This window comes from Bombus fervidus, chromosome 11 (assembly GCF_041682495.2).
Source record: "Bombus fervidus isolate BK054 chromosome 11, iyBomFerv1, whole genome shotgun sequence".
Classification (NCBI taxonomy): Eukaryota; Metazoa; Arthropoda; class Insecta; order Hymenoptera; family Apidae; genus Bombus; species Bombus fervidus.
This window is the reverse complement of record NC_091527.1, coordinates 8610486-8634349: the sequence shown is the minus strand read 5'-3', so window position 1 is coordinate 8634349 and position 23864 is coordinate 8610486. Positions and strand designations below refer to the sequence as shown.

The window sequence follows — 23864 nt, the reverse complement described above, 5'->3', positions numbered from 1 at the left end:
TCTCGAAACTTATGCGGTCGGATAATTCATATCGTACAAGTAAGCTTCAGGCTGAGAAGTTATTCTTTACGAGTTAAAATATTTGGAAAAATTTAAACGTTCGATTATTGCAAATCGATCCTCGTAACACATCGCTCGCGTAAATAGGTTCATTCAGAAATCGACCAATCGAATATAAAAAATGTTAAAAGTGCAAGTGAAGGAACTGGATCTTTGCCATACGGTCGAACAACTTCCTTTTCTCTACATTCGTGTGGCAAAGGATAAAAAAGATCGAAAGAACGTGCAATTGGTTATTGTAAGATCTCTTTTTCCTCTTATAGCTTCGGCAAAGGCAATTATCTCATTTTGACTAATTAGAACTTCGTGCAAGGGACTAGAGCTCGCTTTTATCAGCTAAGTAGCTACGTCTTAGTTTTCCGTGAAACTTTGATCCTCTGGAAACATCTGTACGTGAACAAGGAAGAAGATAAACGTTTCCAGAGGAACGAAGAATAATCGAAAATTCGATCGGTCATCATAGATTTTACGAATTGGTCGATCGAAAGAGACACGAACAAATTGACTCATAGATAAACATAGTACGTAATCGCAAAAGTATACATTTTTAAATCGCGGTGGCAGATACGATATCGCTTCCATTGCGGTTCGATGAGTTGCATAGTGCTAACTTGCACAAATACGACACTGTTTGACGCCAAAGATCACACGCTAGAAACGAAATTGCGTTTTTAATGTTAGATAAACGAGAAAAACGTCGGAAATTAGAACCTCTGTGCCGTATGATTCACCGACGATAGGCAACGATTCCGTTACGGTATGTTGGTAACGTTTCCCGCGGCCGTGAAAACATTTCTCGAACGCATGCTACCCGAATACTTTTGGATTTACACATTTCGTTGTCATTTCGACGAATCGTCAAAATACCAAGATATCGTGAAACGTTTCTTACAAAGTATAAATCGATCTGTTTTATCTACTGCCAATACAGAAACGCAAGTACGAGTGGTTTCGGTTACACGATTTTCTTTCGCGAGATGCCACTGGAGATTCCATCGTCGAGCAAAATATCAAACTTTGTTCACATTGGTCGCACACCTACTTCGATAACAGGAATTGCACATTATTCGACAAATGCGATTAACTCCATTTCAATTTACAGTTGCACGACTATTACGAGGTATCTGTATCGGTACGGAATAAAGTCATGAAAAAATCATCTCACACCGAGTATCATTTTCAACCATCCTCGAACGATTTTCTGTCAACTAATTACTTGTCCGTTAATTTCGCCCGCCTTCTTCGCCGTTCTTTTTATCCTTAGAAGGAAAACGAACCAATGGCGAACGTTTTTGATTTATAACGGTGCACGTTACGGAGTTGAAAACCTGCATCCGACATGAGAAAGGTATCTAGGACGCGTGGGTACGAGTGGCTGTCGGAAAGAAAAAATTCTCAGCTCTAAAAGCTTTTTACCAACCCTCTGACGAACGTTACCGACATTAAAGCATTTACCTATAAAAAGACAATGGCCGTAGACCCGGCAAGCTTATTCGACGAAACTCCTCGAGAAAATAGCGATTCGAACGAATGCGAACGACCGGATCGAAGTCGACGACGTTTGTTGGATACACCTCGACGATGGCACATCTTGCACCGAGCAATTTTGAAAATCGATCAAAGTACGTGCATCGTCGACGGCCTGGCTGCTGCGATGGATGATTCCTTTCGTCAAAGGGAACGTTTCCACCAAACTGTCCGAATATCCGGCAGCGTTTTGAACGATTCGCGGTTTGCAGTTGCGCCAGTCCGAGATCTATTTTTGAACAGGATGTATTTATAAGTAACCTTACCTTTCGTGGTCCCAACTACGTGCCGGCACTCGCATAAATGGTATTGCGACCATCCGAACCTCTTTCAGAGCCAATATCCTACGCGTCCCTCCATCGTGAGTAAAGTATATTCTCTTCGTTCTCTCTCTTAAACGGAGTAACACGAATTACATCGTCGTTTGAAAATGCTTTCGTAATGGACGCCGCTACTTAACTCGTCAACGACGTTAGTAATTAAATAGCTTCATAGAAACGTTAACACGCTGCTTCGACGAGTCCCCACGCTGCTTCTTCCTGTTCTGCTTTTTCATGCTTAGATAAACGTCGCGCCAAGGTCTGCCTTTCCATCCTCTCGACGATCTCGTAACGCCAATCAAGCAATAAGACGTCGTCTGATCGCGATTTTACCAACAAAATTGAGGATAACGTACGTTGGCGTGTCGAAAGAAACAAACAAGATTCGGATGTCGTAAGCGTGTTCGTCAAAATAAAACCGAGTAGCTGTCTTCGTTTCGAAGCAAAGTCACGGCCCTACGAAACAAACGCAACAGTCTTTGTCAAGGGTTCCCTGGATAATCTCGGGAAAGCGGGATAAATAACCAGACGGCTCGTAGACCGAACCGTTTAGTCGTTTATATTTGGATACCGATGTATTCTGCGATCCCCCCGTATTTTGCATCACGATCGCCAACTCTTCGTTATTCTCTTGGCGTCTAAAGTTCTGTGCCACGTTCGAACGGAGGTGAGAGTTTTTGCGCGAACACTCTTTTTTGCCTGACAAATTAGAAATGCATCTGCAAAAAGAGAGAGATAGAAATAGATAGATAGATAAAGAGAGAGAGAGAGAGACAGAGATAGTCAAGATGCGAAACGTTATGAGATGAAACTTCGGTGCGGCGACCTTCGCGCGTGAGACGTTACCGCAAAACCAACTGCTTCCAGGAACGGCGCCACGATCTAGGGAAGCCGACCTAGATGCTCCGCATATTAACCTATGAGCGATTCAAATTTTGGCGACGCGAAGATATTTTACGAAGAGTTGAAGCTTCGACGAGGATCTCTACGTTCGAATTCAATGGAGAAAGAAAAACGACCCGGTCTTGTTTTTCTTCTTCTCTCCCTTCGATGGAATCGGTCCTTGAATTCGAAAGAATTTCCCATGTCACGATGGACGAGGATCGCTGCCACGTGATACATACCGTGTTTTGACTGATACCGTTCGTTGGCACGACGATAACTCGTCGAAGAAAGACAGCCATCGTTGAAACGTATCGTTGCACGGAAGAAGGGACAAAGACGAAAGGTCCCATTCCCATAGGACGCTCGACGGGAGAAGGTTTTTAACGTGACCAGAGTGTTTTCTGTCAAACAAAAGCTTATTATATTATTAGCTTGCCTCGGCTCGGTGGGAAAGAATTTCTTTTCGACTAGAAGGAACGAAGGCCATGTTCGAAACCAAACCCCCCTTTTTCCGTTCTGACTTTTCGTCCAATTGTATTACAGTGCCCGAAACTGGCTCGTCACTCGCGTGAATCTCATTTTAGGCAAAGTTTTTCCTTTGAAACGCGAGACCCTATAATAAGCGCGAAGTTCGTGAACAATTAGAGGACTGTTTCATGAACCGGTCCGGCCAAGTTACATCCACGCGTCTGCCTCTCCTGGATTAAAGCGAGCAGAGAACATCCAAGAATTTTACATCGTCTAATTGCGCGCGTTAGAATAAAGCGTTCGTAATTGCGTGTCGCGAACGCTACGTTCGTGTGCGATGAAAAAAGTTAAAAGGTGCGTTTCGCGAAAAATTGTTCGCAGCGTTTTTCGTCCTACGATCGATGAAACAATTGCGATAACTACGTCGCTCGGAGCGATTACTCTACGCGATTCCGTCGCTAAATGGTCATCAGGTCGTCGAGAAGAAGAGAAGAGAGAATCTACGCTGGTAATCGGTCGAAGCTAATACGTAAATATTATACCTGCGTGTTACACGTACACACACGTGCTAATACACCTACAAGTTTCGTGGCGTAATAAGGTTAAAGATTCGTTATCGTTTTCATACATCGAGCCGGTGTTCTTTCTGCTCGTTAAAACCGTAGCCTTTGATATCCGAAGCTCGATGTCCAGCTAGCATTAAGTGACTTACGACGTTTTCACTGTGGCCTGACGGAAATAGCGTTATGGCGAGCACGAGCAACAAGAAACGACGCGAGAAAGGGGAAAGGAGATGTCGCTCGCGGGAGATACAAGACGGGCGCGTAGAAGAAAACGGTCGTGAGAACGAAGAGAGAATCCTAGAGAAGAGCGGGGAAAGGGAGGGAAAAGAAGGGAAAGGAAGGGGTAGGAAAAAATGGAGAAGAAAAAGGGAGAAATATCGCGGTGCAGAGGCGACTAGAGGAAAAACGATCGAAGCGAGCAAGGCCGAGGGAAAACGAACAAATGCTGCGCGTTGAAGGTAGGGAAGCAAAGGAAAAGAAAGACGGGCGAAGAGGGGATGAGGATAGAGATGGAGGCAAAGAGATACGAAGAGAGAAATCTTCGTTTTCTAACGGGACAGGTGCATGCCTCTATTTTGGCGAGCTCGCTGGCAAATGTTTTGTCCAAGCTGGTATAAAATCGCGACGTTCCTTCGCTCAGCTTCTCTTAGATCTCAACCCGCTCCTTTTAGTCTCTTCGAGTCCCCCTCTTTAGCTCGTTCGCTCGCGCTCAAGACGTTCGCTGAGGGAAGCGAGTTACAATCGACTGGGCGCTTTCGCAGCCTTTCCTTCCTTCATCCGGCCTCTCGCGCGCGAGAATTACATAACATTTCGTTTAGTATCGTCGCGAGTGAGACCCTAAACTCGTTTCGCTTATCTGCCTGGACGAGTGTGTCGTTTGACGCAAATGTCCCTGACACAATAGCGAAATTTTCTAAAGTAAACACGTTGATTCCGTTTCGAAGAGACGTTTCTGAAAGCCATCGTGACTCGTTTAACCATGGGAAAAATAATAAATTCCTTTGCTATAGGTCCAATTTAGTCACAGTGACGAGACACGTAACTAGAACGCGAGAAGAATGCCAATATCTCTCCGAAAAACTCCAAGAATTCGACAACGTTGAATTCTTGGCGCCAGAAGGTTCGACGGAGAGAACAACATTAACGGCATCTTCGTTGAATCGCCTCTCCCTCGTTCTCGTCGCGCTATGTTTCTTTCTCTCGTTCCGCTCTTTTTTCCTGTTTTCGTTTCGCGCGTCATTTTTCCCTTCTATTTCACTGCGCATAATCGTTCCGTAATAATTTTAGTTGACGTTAGACGCTCTCCACAGGCGCACCACCGACGATCGTTGACCGCGCGCATACGTAACGATCCTACTGAAATTATTCCATTTCCATTCAAGAGGAATCCACGAGTTCTCGCGAATTTTCTTTTTCAATGCGGCGACACGACGTCGAAAATTCGTCGACGTCGATGTGCCAACGCGACCTCGTTAAAGTGCATTTTAATTCTCGCGAGGCGAAGATTTCCTGCACGCCGTCGCTAACCATTGCCGCTGTCTCCATTGAAATTCAATTCTCCCATGGTACAGGTCCAATTTTTTGCCGGTCAGGAATTTTTCTGGCATCCGGTGAATTAGCTTTCTCCTGGCCATTTCTCGATGATATCGTCCCGCTGTCTGTTTACGGCGGCATTTGCTTACCAAGTTTTTCGAATTTCGACAGAAAGGAAAAAAGAAAGGCGGTTGCTAAGCGCGAAGAAAAAAGCCCGGCGCCTACGAGAAATCTGACGGAATCGAGACACGTGCGTGCGCGCACACGTGTTCACACGGCCGAAACAAACGCGTGAATCCGATGAACGTGCACCAGCATTACCAGATTTATCGACGCATTAGGGCTCAGCCAAAGCGGTGCCGTTTCGTTTCTTTCTGCGACAAATCGATTAAAACAACGACGACGTAACTTGACTTTTGTTCCATGGTTGTCGTCGAGTTATCGTGATACGCTCTTGTCTTTTGTTCACACCCCCGGGAATACTACGTTGGTTTCCTGCAACAGAAACGAGAATCGATTTCTCCATTAAACGAAGTCCCTAGTCCCTGGCAGAGGCGGCGTATTAGATTGTAATTTGTATTTGTTTAGTAAATAATTCTTGTTCCCTACGTAGAAACCAAAAACGGGAATGTAGGCGATCCTGTTCGCGAAACCTTTGAAAACCAAGATATGAACATAGTACGTACGTATTATAATTGAAATGGACGCTTTCAGAAGTCAACGAAAATGGATTTCGAGCTGTGTTTCCAGAATGGAAATAATTTGTCCTTGGACAAAGAGCTAGTTAGAGGCTATGCCCTTGAAAATGTACGAGCACGCTGCGCTCTAGGAAGCGAGAACTCCCTCCGGTATTAACAAATGTTTCCTATTAAACGAAACCGCACACACTGGCCGGAATAATTAGCAGCGGCGGACTATACGATTCCATATGGGGTTATCGTTCTGGGAGTTTGAACGATTCATTCGCGAGAGAGAGTCGTATATAATTCGGTCATCGAAGAGGGGGATAGTAGTGGCGGATACGGCGCCCGAAGGGTGCTGGAAAAGCCTCGGGCCTCGTGAATCATGGTGGCCACGCGAAAACACCATAAAAATAATACAGCTATGTCACGATAGGGCAAGCGTGACTCATCCTCCCGCACGAGTCGTTGGAACCACCGATGGATCTTACTTCCGAAGACTCGATCGAGTCAACCATGGGGTCTCCTCGTGGAAACGATGGAAGGGTGGTCCGCGATTAGGGTGCGCCCAAACTGTCTCGAAGCTGTGTCGAGACTCGTAACAGGCATAACGACGGACTATCTTCCGTGATTCGGCATCGATCACATCCTACGCCAACTATATTCCGGATGTACCGTGGAACCTAATATTTTAAAGAGTTTTACGAATTCTCACCGGCGGACGTTGGAAAAAGCCGTCACCCGTCCCAACGTCGTTCGACGTAGCAAATCTACACCGATGCAATGAGAATCTAGGCGGGATATTGTTACGCGGATAATGCGATTCAGCGGAAAGCTACAGGAATGGTTATACATAAATATTAATGGGCAGAAAGCGAGCCGCGTGACGTTCCGTAATGCCGCATTCAGATTGATATCGACCGCTTTCGATTCTCGTTAGTCATCGTGGTTTGTTCCGCGTAGTGTGCTTTCCAGACACAACCGTAACACGTAAATGTACGTTTCAATGAGTCACTGATACGTGGAACTGTTTACCTGCAAACGGACACGTGCCCGAGCTGACCAACAACGGCGTTTCGTACGATTCGCGTCTGTTAAAAGTATCGCGTGATCTCGTCGCAGGATCCAGTCGAATCGAGCGCAAAACCGGGTTGGCGACAGTTGCAAAATGCAAGCTGCGAAATGTATACTGATTTTCGAAATCGAAAAGGTCGATCAAAATTAGCTTGGAGGTTGGTAAACGCGCGTTCGAGGACACGGACGAGACGAAGGCGTCCGAAATCTTAATTCTCAACGACTCGAGACAAGACGTTCCACCGGAAATATCATATTCCTGACCCGCATACGATCTATTTATCTCTCGTAGAAAATCAACGATTCCCGTCGATTACGCGTCCCTATAAAGTCAATGGTTAGAGACGATTAAAGGTGGCTGTTGTTGATTAAAATATATAGAAGATCGCATTGTTGCATTCAACGAGTCGACGGTGGAAACGTGTTGTGACACTCGGCTGACAGGACGCAGGATTTATCTAAACGGCTATTTAAGCCATGGCATGCGTATCCTGTGTATGCGTGTGACGAGCGTAAACGGTTTTAGTGTAATTTCGTTCGACTCGATCGAGACGATGGGCGCGTAAGAGAGCAGTGGCTCGTTCAAGGACCACCTACGGACTGACTCTCATAAATTTCTCGCCAATTCTCGACAATTACGTCTCTTCTATAACTCTGTTATTTGTGGTCCGCGAGAGCCGAGCCTGACGTACTTTATCCACACGAGGGATACGCTAGATATCGATCTGGCTTTTCTCAACCACACTCGTTCTCGCCGAAATCGAGATACGCGATCGGAGGGCAAGGGAGCCGATTAATGTGCTCTGCACACACAGCCGTTTACTCGTATTCGACGCTGGATGACGAAGGGTCTGCTTTAATGGTAGTTACGACGAACGCGTTCGTCGAACACATACGTAGCTGGAAAATTTTGCTCGAAATACGAATCGAATCGGACACGCGACTCGAAACCTCGTCACCGGACTCGTGAGATAAGAAGCACGTGACCCGACCTTTTTACACGTTGCTGTATCGAAGAGATCGCTTTTGGAACGTCGCATCGTGCCGTTGCTAATTGAATCGCGCCCTCCCAGCGAATCGAATCGAATCGAATTACGAACGAGCCGCCTCCGATGTCTATTAGCAGCGTATAAAAGGGAGCTGTTCGTGCGGTGCGACGACACTCGAAATGAGTGATAAAAAAAGGGAAATAGCAACAAAGTGGTGGAATTGTTTAGTTTAGAGAGGCAAAAGCGGCGTTTGGGTAAAGAATAAATACAGACTGGCCAGCAAAAGTTTCGAGTGGCCGGCAGAGCACTCGAGCATACAGCGACCGCGTTCAATTGTACCTAACCGAGTGGATAAAGTTTGACGAGATTCTCGCCGGCAAATAAACGCGACCGTGCTAGGATTCGACGTTCGAGCGACCAATCGAATCGACATACGATCTTCAACAGATTTTACACCCAACTCGAGGAAACGAGCCTTTTCCTCTCTCCCGTTTTGTCCACTTTCTTGCTCGCGACAACGATCTCAAAGCCCGATCCGTGTTTTTGCGAGCAATCCGCGGTCCTCAATTCCCAATTCGTACGTTCACGTGGGTGCGTGTGGTCGACCTCGGTGAAAAAGAGAGGGTGTAGGTATCCGACGCGAGGGAAACGCGAGGATTCCGAAAATAGATTCGCTGCGAACCGTGCGGCGACATTAGAAACACCCTGCGTATAATGCCTCTCTCTACCCGGCTACAGTAACGGCTTGGCCTCTCTCATCCAAGGCGCTGACGATTTCATTATGAAAAGAAAGCCGAACGTAAATACACGTGGACACAAAGGTGCCAGCAACGCATCGATTTTGTAAATTACAAACACCGTTCGTTCGACCTTCGCGTTTAATTCGTGCGTTAAACGCGTGTTTCTTGAAATCCGCGGCTAGAGAAGACGCGGTTCTCCATCGGTGTTTGTTTTCTCATCCGACCCATACCGAGGCGCAAGTATGTATTTTCACAGAATCAATAAACGAAACGGAAAGAAGATAGCAAGAAAAATTAATAGAAACGACGAATGGACCGGGTGAACGAGAGCCGGATCGTTCGTGCAATCCATCAAACCGAACGCGCATCCATTCGTGCGACGAGTTTATCCCTTCAACGGGCATTCCTGACCCTTCGGTTCGGCCGACGACTCCACCCTCGATGAACACGCTGCAGCATATCCAGCCCCCCTACGCTCGCGTAATCGTCTGCACGATGATACGCCAGAAATTCACCCCGCGTTTATTCCACCGAGGCAAACTTGGTCTCGTCCCTTTCCAGTCCATGTCAACAAGTCAGAGAGAGAAATAGAGAGAGAGGGAGAGGAAAAGAGAAAGAGAGACGCGCGGCGAAGCGGAACGCATGCGTTTCCAACCTTTCTACCCTACGCATGTAAGAAAATGTATACGTACTTTGCCTCGCGGTTCTATGTACCGCGTGTATTTGCTCGGAGACAGATATTTATCGTGAAATAGTTAACCTTGAAATAAATCTCTAGCAATCGGTTACTACTTGCACTGCTCGATGAAAACGAAGCAAATAACGCAAACGCATGATTCCGTACAACGAGGTTCCGTAACTATCGTGGAAATCTTGTTGGACGATTCTCGAATGTAACGAACCCGCGATTATTAACGATGCAAAAAGCGTGAAAACGGTAGGGTTACGGCTAAAACGGAGAAAACGGGGTTTTCAGCTGGCGCAAACGAACAGCACCGAGTGGATTTTGCGCGCGTCATTAGCACAAATGCGTCGCGGTGCATCTTGGTGCAACGTGGTTCACGCGCGTTAAGATGCGTGTGCATTAGAAAAGCGGAGTGGGCCGTGGCTAAACGAGCGCGTGTGCGTGCTGAACTGCGTGTCCTCGGGGCCGGGTTAAATGGACGTGTGCCGCACGAGAAGGGTGCACGAGTGGGGGTAACTACACGCGTGTCGTCGGTTTTGGTTTTAGTTCCGTGGCAGTCGCTGCCGACGACGACGATCTCAAACGGTTGGCGAGCCCCGCTGCTGCTTTCTTCTTTCGTTTCCACCAGCGAACACGCGCGCTACGCGTATATTCTTTTTCTTCTCGTTCCGTTTGCCGATCTTTTGTATCGTTCGTTTTGTCTCGACGGTATTCGCGTTCCGCCAGATTCGCATACCTCTCGTCGACGCGCGTTATCTCCACGTAGCTTGGCTCGACGCTATAGACAACAACATCCAAGTGCATGCAACAATTCATTGACATTCTCCGCGAGATACGGTTAACGTATCGAACGTACGACTATTGCTCCGCTATTCGACTTTATCTGTAGCGCGTTGTTATTATTCCACGACAGCGGAGAGCAATAATAATCGGGACGAGTTCAGCCGCCACAGACGCCAGCTGTATCGAGGCACGCTTGAGACCGGAGCACGAAATGCAACAAGAAGAATAAAGTACGAATCGAGCCACCTGATCGTGGGTCTAATTTAAAACCGCGCAACGCGGGAAAAAGTGGTAGCCGCCCAAGAATAACGAGCGTGCGACTCGAAGGAAGGAAGAGAGGCATCAGGAAGGAAAAGGAAAGTTGCGGGCTGTTTCGCAGTCGAGATCAAAGTTGATATCTTACGGGGGCGTTGCGGAAGGACGCAGGAAGAGCTCGGCGCGGAGAATCGAGAGGCAGAAACGCGCAACGAACGACACTCGCATCGAGCTGGCGACAAAAAATTTGACAAAGCGAAAGGAATTTAAAGGACAGGAGCGTAGGAGAAAGGAACGATTCGTCCGAAAAGGGACAAAGAGGGAGCCGAGTGTCGGTCAAATGCGAAAAAACGTCGGCTCGTTTTGTTAATCAAAAGATTTCGGTTCGGCACGACGACGTGTTCCGACTAATAACGAGCACGTGTGACCACAGCGCCTTGCGTCGATCGGAAAAAGGACCAACCGAGGAGAGAGAAGGGGCGCAGCACGAAAGGAAGTTCGTAGAAAAGGATCTTCGCGCGACGACTTCGACCGTTGCAGCTTCTTCCGCCGCGTCTTTCTTTCAAAGAATCAATTCGAGGCTGTCCCTTCGAGAGATTCGAAACATTCCGATAAGACGCGAGGACGATTCGACGAACGGTCGGAATTTTTGTGACACAGTTGATTATTAAACGAATTGCTCCTTTGATATGACGACAAATCTATCGTCGATAGATCGATCATCGCCGGCGACCGAATGCTGTCGAGAATGTATTTCGTGTCGTCGGTTCGGTTCCGATCGATCGAGAGAACAGTGACGTCGTGTAATCGCGGCTCGAATTATCGCGTGAGAGATCGTCGTTGATTCAGCTACCGACGATACACGGAAACAACCGGATCGCGCGCAATCGGATGTCTCGAGAGGTGTTGACCGGACGTGGCTGGTGGGTCGCGCGTCAACTCGAACACCTGATTCTCGGTTACCGGTTCGAGATGCGGCGCACGTCCGGACACGTGTTTCTGACAAGTTTGCTGATACTACTTCGAGCACGTCGGGCAGACGCAGCTACCGAGAATTCGCCCGAATTCTCGAACAAAGGTACGTTGCATCTTTCCGGATGCTCACTTTCATATTACAAACAAACAGGCATGTTACTAAGTGCTTCGTCTTGGAACGCGACGCGACTCCGTTTCCATTTGCATTCACCGTGTTAACGCGTTTCACATTACGAATATTTCTAACGAACGAACGAATTAACGTTTTCCGAGATTCTCGTAAATGTATACCACTGCTTTGATTCGTATTTGCTCGAACTGCAGGGTAATCGATCGACAGAAAAGCGGTATGTACCGCTAAGCTGTTCCAGACTTATTTTGAACCGAACGAGCGCTCTGACCTCGACACGATTTTAGACAAGTTAAAAGTTTGGTCACTCCAGCCTATCGAGAACAACCGGAAGAATTCGAATAAACTCGTACGCTCGCGGCACAACCAACAAATTTTTGGCATCTTTTCGACTCTCGATACACTCGCTTCGAAATAAGAGGAGCACCCTTCATCGACGCTGTTTTTTTTCCCCCTTGGCAGGTATTTTGTCCACCTTCGATCGCCCAATGGCTTCCTCTCGTATAGATACGTTCGAGTATAGAAAAAGAAAAACCACGTCTGCGAACGATAGAAAATTTCGAATTACGTTCTTAAGCAAAACTCGTTGTATATTCGAGGCAGCGTTAGACGATATAGCAACCCGATAGAAATAGACCGTCTCCCGTACGATGATACTGGGCTTCTCTATTGCTTTAATTTACGAAGACAGTTGAGGCTGTCGGAGATATCATCAGGAGAAATTTGAAAAACGTGACATGCCCTGAAAGAGAAGAAACGAGAAGGGAAGAGAGAACAGGAGCAACGTTTCGTCATCGATGCTTCGATCGGAAAGTAAGAAGCGGCCCGGTGAACTTACCGGCGGATATTTTGGGCAAACAGCACGCCTGCTACCAAAGCAAAAGAATTTGCGCGATTTATTTTTGGCGCCGTAAAAAGGCGCCGCTTCATTTTGATCCCTCGCTTCATCCGTCATGGACAACTCTTCGGAGCGCCGCGGTTAACTTCCGAAATTTATGAAAAGAGCGGAGCGCGATGGAGAATCGCGAAAAATCAGGATGCATCAGGGAACACGCGAACATCGAGCGATCTTAGAGTGCCTCGTGCGAGAAGGAATGCGTCCTCGCGAGCGTCGTTTATAGCTTTTAACCGAGCACAGACGGTACAGACTCGGACGACCAGAGAGGACTCAAAGTTCGAAGGAATTCGGGGAGGACCTTCCGACGTGTTTCAAATTCCGGCCTGGCTTAAGATATATAGGTATTGTCCTTGCGGCGAATAACAAATCCGTCGATGATTTTTTCGTTCGAATGAAAATATTTGCGGAAGAAAGCGTAAATGAAAGACCTGCCTCTTCGGTGATCCATCATCGCCCCTGTAGGTATCACGGCGATCTTTACATGTTTGTTTTACGAGCCGCCGCAAAAGCAACGCTTTCCGCGAAACGAAAGCACATCGAGCTTCCGAGCCGCTCTTCGCGCGCCGCTTCGCTTCTCCGTCTTTTCTTTTCGTCTCGCTAATTGCAGGACAAATTTTACCATGACGCGCGATCGTTCGAACAACGAGGCTGTAAATTCGAGACACGATTCACTCCGCGCGAACGTACCCCTAGTTCAAAGAATTTAACGAAGCAGAAGGGAATCGGTTGCACGTCGAAATTTTCAGAGCGCCGCGAAAAGCCTTTAACGCAGGGCCAAGTTTGAATAACAAAACGGATGAGCCGGAGAGGCGCGGAGCTTGTAGCGCCGATGAAATTACCATACAAAGTGATCAAACGGGCAGACTTCTACGTCTATGGCAACCCTCGGACGCATTACAAAAGAGTGCCGACACAGGACCACCGACCACTAAAAAATCGACTGGAAAACCGGTACAAGTTTAATCTTACGCATATTCGTGTATTCCCGCAGGTACAAATCGACCCGGCGAACGCTGGGAGGAGTCGGTTAAATAATTACGGTGCAGTCAATGAGATATCTTGATTTCGCCATCGGAAGACCTCCAACGCGGTCTTTTAACGTCTCACAAACCGGACCCGCCTCCGTACCTGTCATTTTTCAAAGGTTACGACCAATAGGCAGAAACCTGGCGTCGTTCGTATTTCATGCGTGTAATCGATTTTAGACCTTCGCCGTCCCCAAAACTCGCAGAAATATCTTTCCTCCTTTCGATGGCTATTTCGCAGACGTAATCGTAGAATCGATCGTTTAGGCGTATAAGAAGAGGACTTTGATTTTCAATAAGCTCGGAATAGCGGTATTAGGGTGTCGTCTTTTCCAAAGTACCGAAATACCCATCGGATCGAAGCGCAACGTACGTGGTGACAGTTGGAATTTTATTGGGCAATCGAACTTCTTCTGGGCAGGATAGCAACAGGTGTTGGCAAGAGGATGCGGAATTATGCGAGAATGAAATTGACTAAAGCGTGACCGAGCGGGGTAGATTAGAAAGAGATAACGCGCACGAGTGTGACACGAATGTAATAAAACGCTACATTCGGCGTTTTGCGTGCGAGCGATGAGAAACCGATCGAACTAGAGACTAGGGACGAAGATATAGCCAGGCTATGAATGAAAACGCCCGACAAACGATGGAATGCCATCGATCTACTCCGCCGCGACCGCCGCGACCGCCGCGAGTACCGACCGCGGCGGACAAGACTCGAATACGTTGTACGAGCGGGACAAAAGGCAGGAAATTGCACGGTATCGCGTAGCGAGCCCGCACGAGCAGCGGATCGGAGGGCCGCGGATAGACGCCGATAAAAACTCGTAAATTAATTCCATGTTGCGCAGAGGTCCCCGACGCCATGGAGCCTCGTGCCAACCTCGCTTAGTCATGACTCCGCGTTACTCCACTCGTCGTGTTCGTCGCTCGTAAATTACTGTAATGGCCGCCTCGAGATGCTCGTAGGTTCGATTCGCGAAAGATGGACACCGAATCGGGTAAAAAAGGAGAAACACGCGAAAGAAAGAAATCTGAGGAAGGGACACGAAAATAGACAAGCCGGCGGAAGCGCGGTTTCCTAACGAGCGTGATACAAAAATAACAGGGTTACCCCTCGGCCGAGCATTATTTACATAAGAGTACACTTCAACGTACAGATTTTTTCTTCGAATCGTTACCAATTTCCGTTGGATATCGGAATTCTATTCCGAGATGCAACGATGCGCGAGCGGAAAACGATTGTTTGGAAAAGAACCACAGGCACACGGCTCTCCGACCAAAATTAGGGATATACATCGCGTCGATGTTTGAAAATCTTGATTACAAACGCTCCATTCGGACGATAGTGGTAGCCTTGGAAGCTCTCTGAACGCCGTAGTTCCGCGAAACGCGATCTGTTAGCTCGTCTCTGATTTCGATCTATGGAATATCGACGTCGGTCGATCGAAATAACACGTCAAATTACGTAATAGCGAGACCGCGTTTGCGTGTTGCCGGTTTACAAACAGATTGAAGCATGGTCGAGCGCAACGCGGCGACGAAACGCTCTGTCGAGAAGACAAACTAGGTTCGGTCGTTCGCCTTTCAACGTCGTGTTACGCCGTGCGAACACGAAAAACCTATACAGGATGGAAAATGGAAAGCGTCGACTCGAGAAAGAAGAGAATGATGGCCGCGCGGAAGTGAGCCCCTCCAGTCAGCCCTCTTGATCTTTCCTCTGAAACGTCAACGATTCTTCTATCTCGATATCGCCAGCATCCCGCAGGTTGTTCGATATCGGAGCGACGCATCGTCGTCCGTAATTTTCTGCTTACATCGGTCGCGATTTAAACTTAGAATCGTTGCGATGTTACCAAGTTCCACCGATGGAGAAAATAGAAACGATATAACACGAATGCGCACGTGCGTATATGAGTACCGGTGTTAATGTACACCGCGGTATGCCATTGATAACTCGGTCGTTCTCTCTTGGCACTCGCTATCTCTAGTTCGCGCACTCGTGCTGGGCTCGATTTTCCATCGTCGACTATCGCGTTCTAAACCTTGTCGCGTTCTCGATGGATAATTGCGAGATTAAGAAAGTGGAGCATCGGCACGACGCGCTTACTTATGAAATTGCCTGTAACTACGGCATCGGCTTGTGAGATTTACCGGCGTGTCTCTTATTCGAACTCGACTCGGTTAAATCCTATTTTAATCGAAACGCGAGTGCGTGCGCCAGCGTATGGCTCGTTTCCTAGAACAGACAAAAACGACGAGTTCGTAGCGTAATGAGCACAATAGCGAGCCAAAAAGGATCGCATTGTCATAGGGTTTTGCGGGTATTGTGTTGGTGGTGTGCCGTGGTCTGGTACGCGACGAAGCGTGCGCGACGACAGTTCGGCTGCCAGGGAATCGCTTCATTAGCGCCACTTTCTTCGTCGCTTCGCGTCGCCCTTAACGAACGACCGAGCAGAGAATATGACGAAAAGGGGTGGTCCAGGCCTCTTTTCGTTACCCCGTGAATCTCCCTCGAAAACTAACATCTTAGTAACGATGCTTATATATTCTTTCCTGCGTTTTTTTTTTTAAGGGTCTACTACGACTCACGCTCTTACAGCGCCGCTCAGATTGGTGTGGGGCAGCGAGGGCAAAGACGTCGAATTACCATGCGACATCACTCCACCGACACCGACCGACTCCGTGAACATGGTGCTTTGGTTCAAAGACACCGCTGGGATACCTCTTTACAGGTAACGTCCTCCCGCCATTCCGTTCCTTTCCTTCTATCTCGTCCGGACAAAGGACGGAGCAAGCTGTTGTATCTTAATCCCGCGTAGTGTCGTGTTATTTGTCGTAACACGATGGACCGAATTTACAAATGTACTTTTTTCTTTTCCCTTCTCTGCTTTGATCGCGCAAAATATACGATAAAAGTGTAATAACCGGACAGAGTGAAGGCAAACGACAGCCATCGATTCACCGTGACTTTATTTTACCGGATATACGCATTCCTTTGACATTCGTTTCGCCAACTTGCCGTTAACGCTGATAATCCATCAGGAAGGAAGAAGCTCGTGCACGAGTCGCGTGGTCGCTTGTCGACCACGCTTAATATTCCTAGATGCCATTGTTCTGACATCGTATCTCGAAATATCTCAAGCCAAGCATCCGAAATAGGGTTCCTCCGTACCGTCTTGCTCTATTATGCAGTCGGGACGGTGCCGCCGCTCCTAGAAATAAGCCGCGATCCTTATCACCACTATCTCATTCGTTGACCCTCAACAGCCAACGATCAGTTTAATCGAAACGATCGCGCGTACTCCACGAGTCGCGATTAACCGTTCGACCGAAAGTAGGATTGAGGTAGATCGCGTAACGTAAATAAACCAAAAGACCGTCGAGGATGGTTGGCATCGACCGGTGGAATTTCTTAATACCAACGAACTTTCAAAAATAGAGTGGTGGATCGTCATTTCGTGCTGACAAATACACGTAAACAGTGTATTCCGGTTGGTTTATTTATGAACGGGAGTTGTAAGTTTGTCCGTAAAATGGAACGGTCTGTTTCAGTGTCGGCGAGGCATTAATCGCGAACCGGGCATCGTTGTACGAGCGCGAGATTACGGCATAAAGAATTTTCCTGGGAAAGGACAAACGCATGGATTCCAAGAGAAAAGAAAATCCCTTTTGCGGCTGGGTCTGTTCCGCGTGAAAGAGCGATCGTAAAAAAATACGCCGGAAAGGAGGGACGTCGAGCGAAACGAACGCAAAGCAGGTGGCTTTGAGATTTTACGAGTTCGGTTATTCGTACCAATGGGTCTGTGCCCTTCGACACAGTTTTTTTTTTCCTTCGGCTCCCCACGAGGCGCGTAGCGCGCAACCGACAAGAAGAAACGAAAATCCGAGGGAAGAAGAGCGCGGGAAAGAAGTTGGTACAGCTACGAAATAGTTGGAGAACAGCGAGACGTTTACAATTGGCGTCACAATTTGCAGCAAATCGACTGCGAATCGATTCTTTTTCCGTCGTGTTGCCGCGGAGATTTCCTCCTCGACATTGCGTAACGGTCAACCGTTCGCGTTGAATCTAAATTCGCTGACTACGCGCTTGCCAACTATCCTTTTTTTCTCCGTAAATAGATGCGCGTGCTAGAGTTAGTCACTAAAACTGGCCAAGGGGGGTCCACGGTCCGGTGTTTACCACCTCCTTTTACACCCGGAAACGTCAACTCGCCCGATCGTTGACTCGTCGATTGTCGAGCCAAGAATTTCGACCTGCTGATCGGCAGAATGCTCCGGGTAACCGGGTAACCTCGCTACTTTGATCTTGATGCCGCTGCGAAAGGAAACAAATTGTGTCTGACGATCGAAAAACGTTGCTCGTCTTTCTGCGCAGCCTGGACGCAAGAGGCAAGGATCTCGCCTCCGCCGTTCATTGGGCGGTCAGCGATGATCTCGGCAAGAGGACCTACTTTCAAATCGGTGATGGCCATCGAGCTAAGCTCAAAGTTACCAAGGTCACATTCAAGGACCAAGGAATCTTCAGGTGTAGGGTAGATTTTATCAATTCCCCGACTAGAAACTTTCGGGTGAATCTCACGCTCGTCGGTGAGTATCGTCCAAAAACGTTACGTTCGATCGTAACAGGCGTAACGAGTTCGCGTTTTTCTCCTTTTTCCAGAAGAACCATCCAGGCCTGTGATATACGATGCTCAGGGGCGCGAGGTGACAAGAGTGGCTGGACCCTTCTTGGAAGGTTATAATCTCGACTTGACCTGTCAGGTGTCCGGGGGTATACTCTTGTACTTTTTTCCGACGATCCAGTTCTTGCACAGTTGCTCTGATCGTGTTATTATTTATCATAGGAAGACCAAAGCCTACGGTGGTATGGTGGAAGGACGGTAAGATACTGGACGCCGTCGTTGACACAATTTCTATTGGTTCCCCGAGCAAATTCACGGTGAATCGTCTTTTCATCAACGAGGTGACGAGATCGTTGTGGGGCACGAAGCTCGAATGCAGGGCTCAGTCGGAGCAGATGACCTCTCCGATCGTTCGCGAAGTACCTCTAGATATTTACCGTGAGTATAGCGCAGGGTTTTCTCGTCGACTGACTTCGACAAGGGCGAAACGAACGACGCGGTTCAAAAAGGGCAATCGCGAGTGGCGCGCGAGCCTAACATCTGGCAAGAATAAAATAGAACGAATAAGCGCGCTCCACAAGGTCGCATCTTCATATCTTAACGCGTGCTAAAAGCGATCGTGCACGGCTTAAGCGACAAGCTAGTCCGATTTAGTTCCGTCCACGCGTTCTCCTCCTCGCGTTCGCCTTTCGCGTCCGCCTTGTCGATATCTTGCACGATCCAAGACGTTCCGAGGAAGAAGCGTATCTACGAGCGCGCACGGCTTCTAAATATTACGTAAGCCGCTCGTATTTCTCGCGAGGCGTTCAAATTTCTAGCCAGATCGAGGCTGTTCGATGCTCGAACCGCACCGCACGTCAACGGCTTCCTACGTTGCAACATAAGCGCCGGACATCCTGCGTGGCAAGAAATATCGCTCTTATTCATCCGAATGTCCTGCGGTTCGGCCGACGAACAAGAAAGAAATTTAAATATAGTTGGAGCTAGTGACCCGCGGCGGAAGCGAGATGAATTCCAACGATTTCGCGCGGGCCTCTTCTTAACTCCTTTGACGGTCGCATTTCGTGGAATTGTCGTTGAAAGTAAAAATACGCGGTTCGAGTGGCGAGCATGTGGCTCCCTCGACCCGTTATTTTCGCCACGGCTCGAACCGGCTATAGGACTCGTCCTCCTAGCAATTTTTTGCACGTGGTCGCGGATCCTTGGAGAATCGCTGATGCGATCGAGCGAGAAAAGGAACGCAGGCGAAACAGCGTTGCGAACGCGTTTTCTTCGCGGCGTGCTATCTCGACCGACTATACGCACGAACGAAACTCGTAATCGTCGATTCGTTTCGCAGTGAAGCCTGCGATCGTAAAGATCGTCCTGATCGACAGTCAAATCTACGCCGGGCGTCCGCTCGCAGCACGCTGTGAAACCTGGGGAAGTTCTCCCGCTGCCAGGATCATCTGGAGGCTAGGAGGACAGACGATAGGCGATCCCAACGTGTCGACTACGCAGAGAAGCAATTCGACGATCAGCAAACTGGCTCTGGTCCTTGGCAAAGACGACAATGGCAAGAGATTAACCTGCAGAGCCGAAAATCCCAGATTTCCCGGCGGAGCGCTCGAAGAAACTGAGATCTTGGACGTTGCCTGTAAGGTTTCCCTCTTTTTCCATCTTACCAAACGATACGTATATCTTTCCCAATATGACACACAGCCTCTATGACTTTCGCGTTTAGACGTACCGGTTGTTTCCATCGACCTAGCCACCGGTTACGTCCTGGATACTCTCAGAGAAGGGGACGATCTGAAGCTGGTGTGCGACGTGGAGAGTAACCCACCTCCGACCCGAATTATTTGGTACCACAAGGTAGGAAGAGCTTTTACGCGATTACTCGGTTCTAAGAGGGAGTACGAATCACGGGCCCTTTCAGGACGATCGATTGGAGCACGACGTGACCGGTGGAACGCTGATAGCCTCCAACACGTTAACGCTGAGGGTACTCACTCTGGCTCATGCAGGCGAGTATTCGTGCGAAGCGGTGAATTCCGTGGGAGAAGGTCGAAGCCCACCGATTTTCGTTCAGATGAAATGTAAGTACACGGTTTCGCGGCTGCTACTATTGCGATTTCGATTTTCTCAACGGAGATTGTTCTGCCGGATAGACGCGCCGAGATGCAGAGCGGGTTACGAGCGACGAGAGGTCACGGCTGGTCGCCACGAAACGGTGTCGCTACGCTGCGAAGTCGACGCTGTTCCGAAAGACGCGGTGCGATTCTCTTGGACGTACAACGGAACGCGCGGTGACGTGTTGCCGATGCCAAACTCCAGAGCTCGGAATAACGGGCTCGTTAGCGTTCTCGAGTACACTCCTACCACCGACACCGACTTTGGAACTCTGGCTTGCTGGGCGAGCAACAGCGTCGGCAGACAAAGGACCCCTTGTGTATTCAACGTCGTGCCCGGAAGTACGTGTCCTTGGAAATTGATAACTAGAACAAGTTCCACGAAACCATGCCGACGAAACTTCGATGTTTTCGCGTGCTCTTCCGCTTTTTGTTTGAAATCGCTTCGCGGTAAAGGGATGAAGCTTCCTTAAGAAGCCAAGTTCAACGTGTTTCGTCGGCAGCGCGATTTCACGACCGTGCGATTTATCGATCAAGTTTCCAAATTATCTTTGACGACGAGTCATCGTTCCTGTGTAAAGTAACGAACGTTACGATTCGCAGAGCCACCGCAGCCACCGTTCGACTGTTCTCTGCACAATGAAACCACTTCGCTGCAAGTGAATTGCGTGCCCGGCGCCGATGGTGGTTCCCCGCAATACTTTTTGCTCGAAGTTCGAGGGATACCGAGAAACTCCGGTGTCGTTCAGATGAATCCGCCGACGCTCCACGCGCCTCAAAGCGACCAGGGAATGGTCGGAGACGTACCGGCGATATATCAAGAGAGAAATCCAAGGCCAAGCTTTCAGCTGCACGGTCTTGAACCCGGTTTCGATTACACGTTATACGTGTACGCTGTGAACGACAGAGGAAGGAGCGAGCCGGCGTTGTTGGAGCATATACGAGTGGCTGAAGTTATCGGCGGGAAGATCGAAAAAAACGGCTTGTTTCTGGAGGATCTGAAAAAGGCACTTCCAAAGGCTAGCTCGGAAAATATGATCATCGTGATCGCCTTGACAGGTACAGGTAATCGAATATAGGAAAATTTATACACTCACGTGTTTCACACGACACGCGTCCATGGACGAGTGAAAGCGAACGAGATTTTGGATCCAAGGTGCGGTGGCTTTGATCCTGATCGGTATCGGGATGATCATTGGGTTGGCTATCTGCAGGAGAAGGACCGCGACGCCGCTCAAAGACGGTCCGGACGATTTTACCACCCCTACCTACGTCTCCGCTCAAAGGATCGAGCCAAGAATCAGATACTCGGGCGACAGCAGACGTTCTCAAAGAACGAGCTTGTACATCGAGGAAAATCGAAACGGTAGACCTTTCTTCGACTCTCGAGGAGCATAAATTTCGCAAACGTTTCGACACGCGAATGCTCGAATCTTTGAAAATTATTTAAAACCATATAATTGCCATCCCAGTTGAGTTAATGTTCGTTTCTTTTTATATTTACAGAACCGGATCTTCTACAGAGAGTCGAGATCGATCTACACGACTAATCTTCCAAAGGCTGCTTTTTATTTTGTACAGTTAGAGGTAAAACCGAGATGTCCATCCTTGTTTACTATACTTGTACGCTTTTCGCGACGTGCTGTGTATATATCGGTCGGGCACAAGTGCCTCTTTCCTTAGGATTTAGGATAGTAATTCGGTAAGGCATAAGAGAAGAAGAGAACAACACGATGCATCGTGAGTTTCCTCCGGTGATTTAACACTGTTTCCAGAATTCCTGTACCTGTTTTTTTTACTATCGTATTCGAGGAAGTATCTTTTAAAACGTCGGCTAGATGACGAACTTTAGAACGTTATTTATTGCATTTCTTGCTGTAATTTACGTGCCATATTTTTTTCCTTTCTTTTTGCCTTTTTCTTTTTATTTTCCTCTATCTAAATGAACAAAAGATAAAAGTATTATAGGTAATTGCGCGACGGTACTCATCGACTCGTGTCTTTATGATAAACGATGCTTCAGCGGAAGCTTGTCGTTTCTCGTAGATGAGCGGAAATACTTCGCGTTTACGACGAAACGATTTCAGCGTATCTTATCTTGAGATTTCGAAGAAACCTCAAAGATTTTATCTCAAGATTTCGAAGAAATCGAAAACGCTTATCTAATTATGTAAATAGCGTACGAAAATGCTGGATTGTATTATTAGCGATTAAACGGCCAAATAAATTTTTACGTAATATCAGACGTATGTCTAGTCGATGTATGTTCTCCCCAACCATGATGTAGCGTACGTAGTTCAGAGCGGAACAAATAGTTTCTAGACCAAATGTAAAATGCCTCCGATACCGGATGTTTGGTGCTATCGATTGTTGGTAAAAAACGTGCGTTTAACCATCGACGCGATGCGATATCGCTGAAAAACATAGCGCGTCCACTGTTTCGACAGCAGCTTCAATAAACAATTTTACGAAAGATCGTAATTTTGCTGGCGATCGTAGCGTTCCAATTCGGACCAAAGATCATGATCGTGCGATTTCGCCGGAATAGATAACAGACGATGAGAATCAACAACATCCGATGCCTGTAAATTATACGATATTTCCGGTTATCCAGGATCGAGAAAGTGCGCCGAACGGAAACAAACTGTATTGTTTAGCGCGATACTTCAACTTCTGCGGTAAATACAGGGCCGTTTAGTTCAACGTTTTAGCATCGTGTTGGAGATCCTGCCGAAGGCGTTCGCGAACAACTGCAAGCAGGTGAACCGGTCAATCTAAACGTCCCTTTATATGTATGTATGTATACGATCACTTGGATTATTTGTTTAGTCCTTTCAAGCGATCGTTACTCTCTGAGCGAACATGATCTCCGCTGTCCTAAGAGCAGGCCGTAGAAATCAAAAAATTACCTTACGAGATAATTCGTGCTACAATACCGTGATATGGAAAGTTTGAAACGCGAAAATGAATAGGCGACTAATCGATTTAATCTTTGATCAAATCTAATCGGAGAATAGTAAACGTCGCGCGTTAAACGGCTCGTTACAACGCGCGTCGATTCGCTTTGACGAACTGCGCTACGGTAAGTTTGATCGTGCGCTGTTTATTTGTTATTTACGAGTAATCTTGCATAAATATACGCCGCAATAATTATAACGGGAATTATACGTTGACGGGTATTTGGACGCGCACGTACATACGTCGCGTATGCAAACTAAGGAGAAGGATATAAAATTTACGATATAATATATATTGTACGCAAATACATTAATCATACACGTTCGATTCCAATTATTACCTGGCAACACATAGATCGCGCTTTGTATCACACATTACGAAACGTATAATTGTAAACGCATCGTTGATTTGTAGGTAAATGCGATGAATCGTTATCGTATCCGATGACAGGCACTCGTTCAACATCCGGAAAGGTGAAAAAACCTTGACGCGATGATTCTTCGATCCAACAGCTACTTTACATTCATTACCATCGTTGACGCGTTTCAGTGCCAGGGCGGACACGGACGCGCTCCATTGG

General features: G+C 47.6%; 2 protein-coding genes across 7 annotated transcripts in view; one reads left to right on the top strand and one right to left on the bottom strand.

The window, feature by feature from the left end:
• Positions 1-23864, bottom strand: part of LOC139992332 (uncharacterized) — a 261704-nt gene that overhangs the window by 5949 nt on the left and 231891 nt on the right. The gene's annotated exons all lie outside the window — the stretch shown is intronic.
• Positions 25-22570, top strand: Side (motor axon guidance molcule sidestep). 6 transcript variants are annotated; one of them, XM_072013068.1, is made up of 13 exons: positions 25-936; positions 10438-11640; positions 16166-16325; positions 17969-18180; positions 18254-18364; positions 18438-18653; positions 19555-19851; positions 19939-20069; positions 20134-20293; positions 20366-20668; positions 20930-21391; positions 21483-21692; positions 21833-22570. In XM_072013068.1, the coding sequence occupies exons 2-13, from the start codon at positions 11454-11456 to the stop codon at positions 21874-21876; spliced, it is 2493 nt and encodes an 830-aa protein (XP_071869169.1). In that variant the 5' UTR covers positions 25-936; positions 10438-11453; the 3' UTR covers positions 21877-22570. The 6 variants fall into 6 exon arrangements, with proteins under 6 accessions (XP_071869169.1, XP_071869172.1, XP_071869171.1 ...); XM_072013071.1 differs by lacking the exon at positions 10438-11640 and having other exon boundaries at positions 26-817; XM_072013070.1 differs by lacking the exons at positions 25-936; positions 10438-11640 and adding an exon at positions 3859-4281.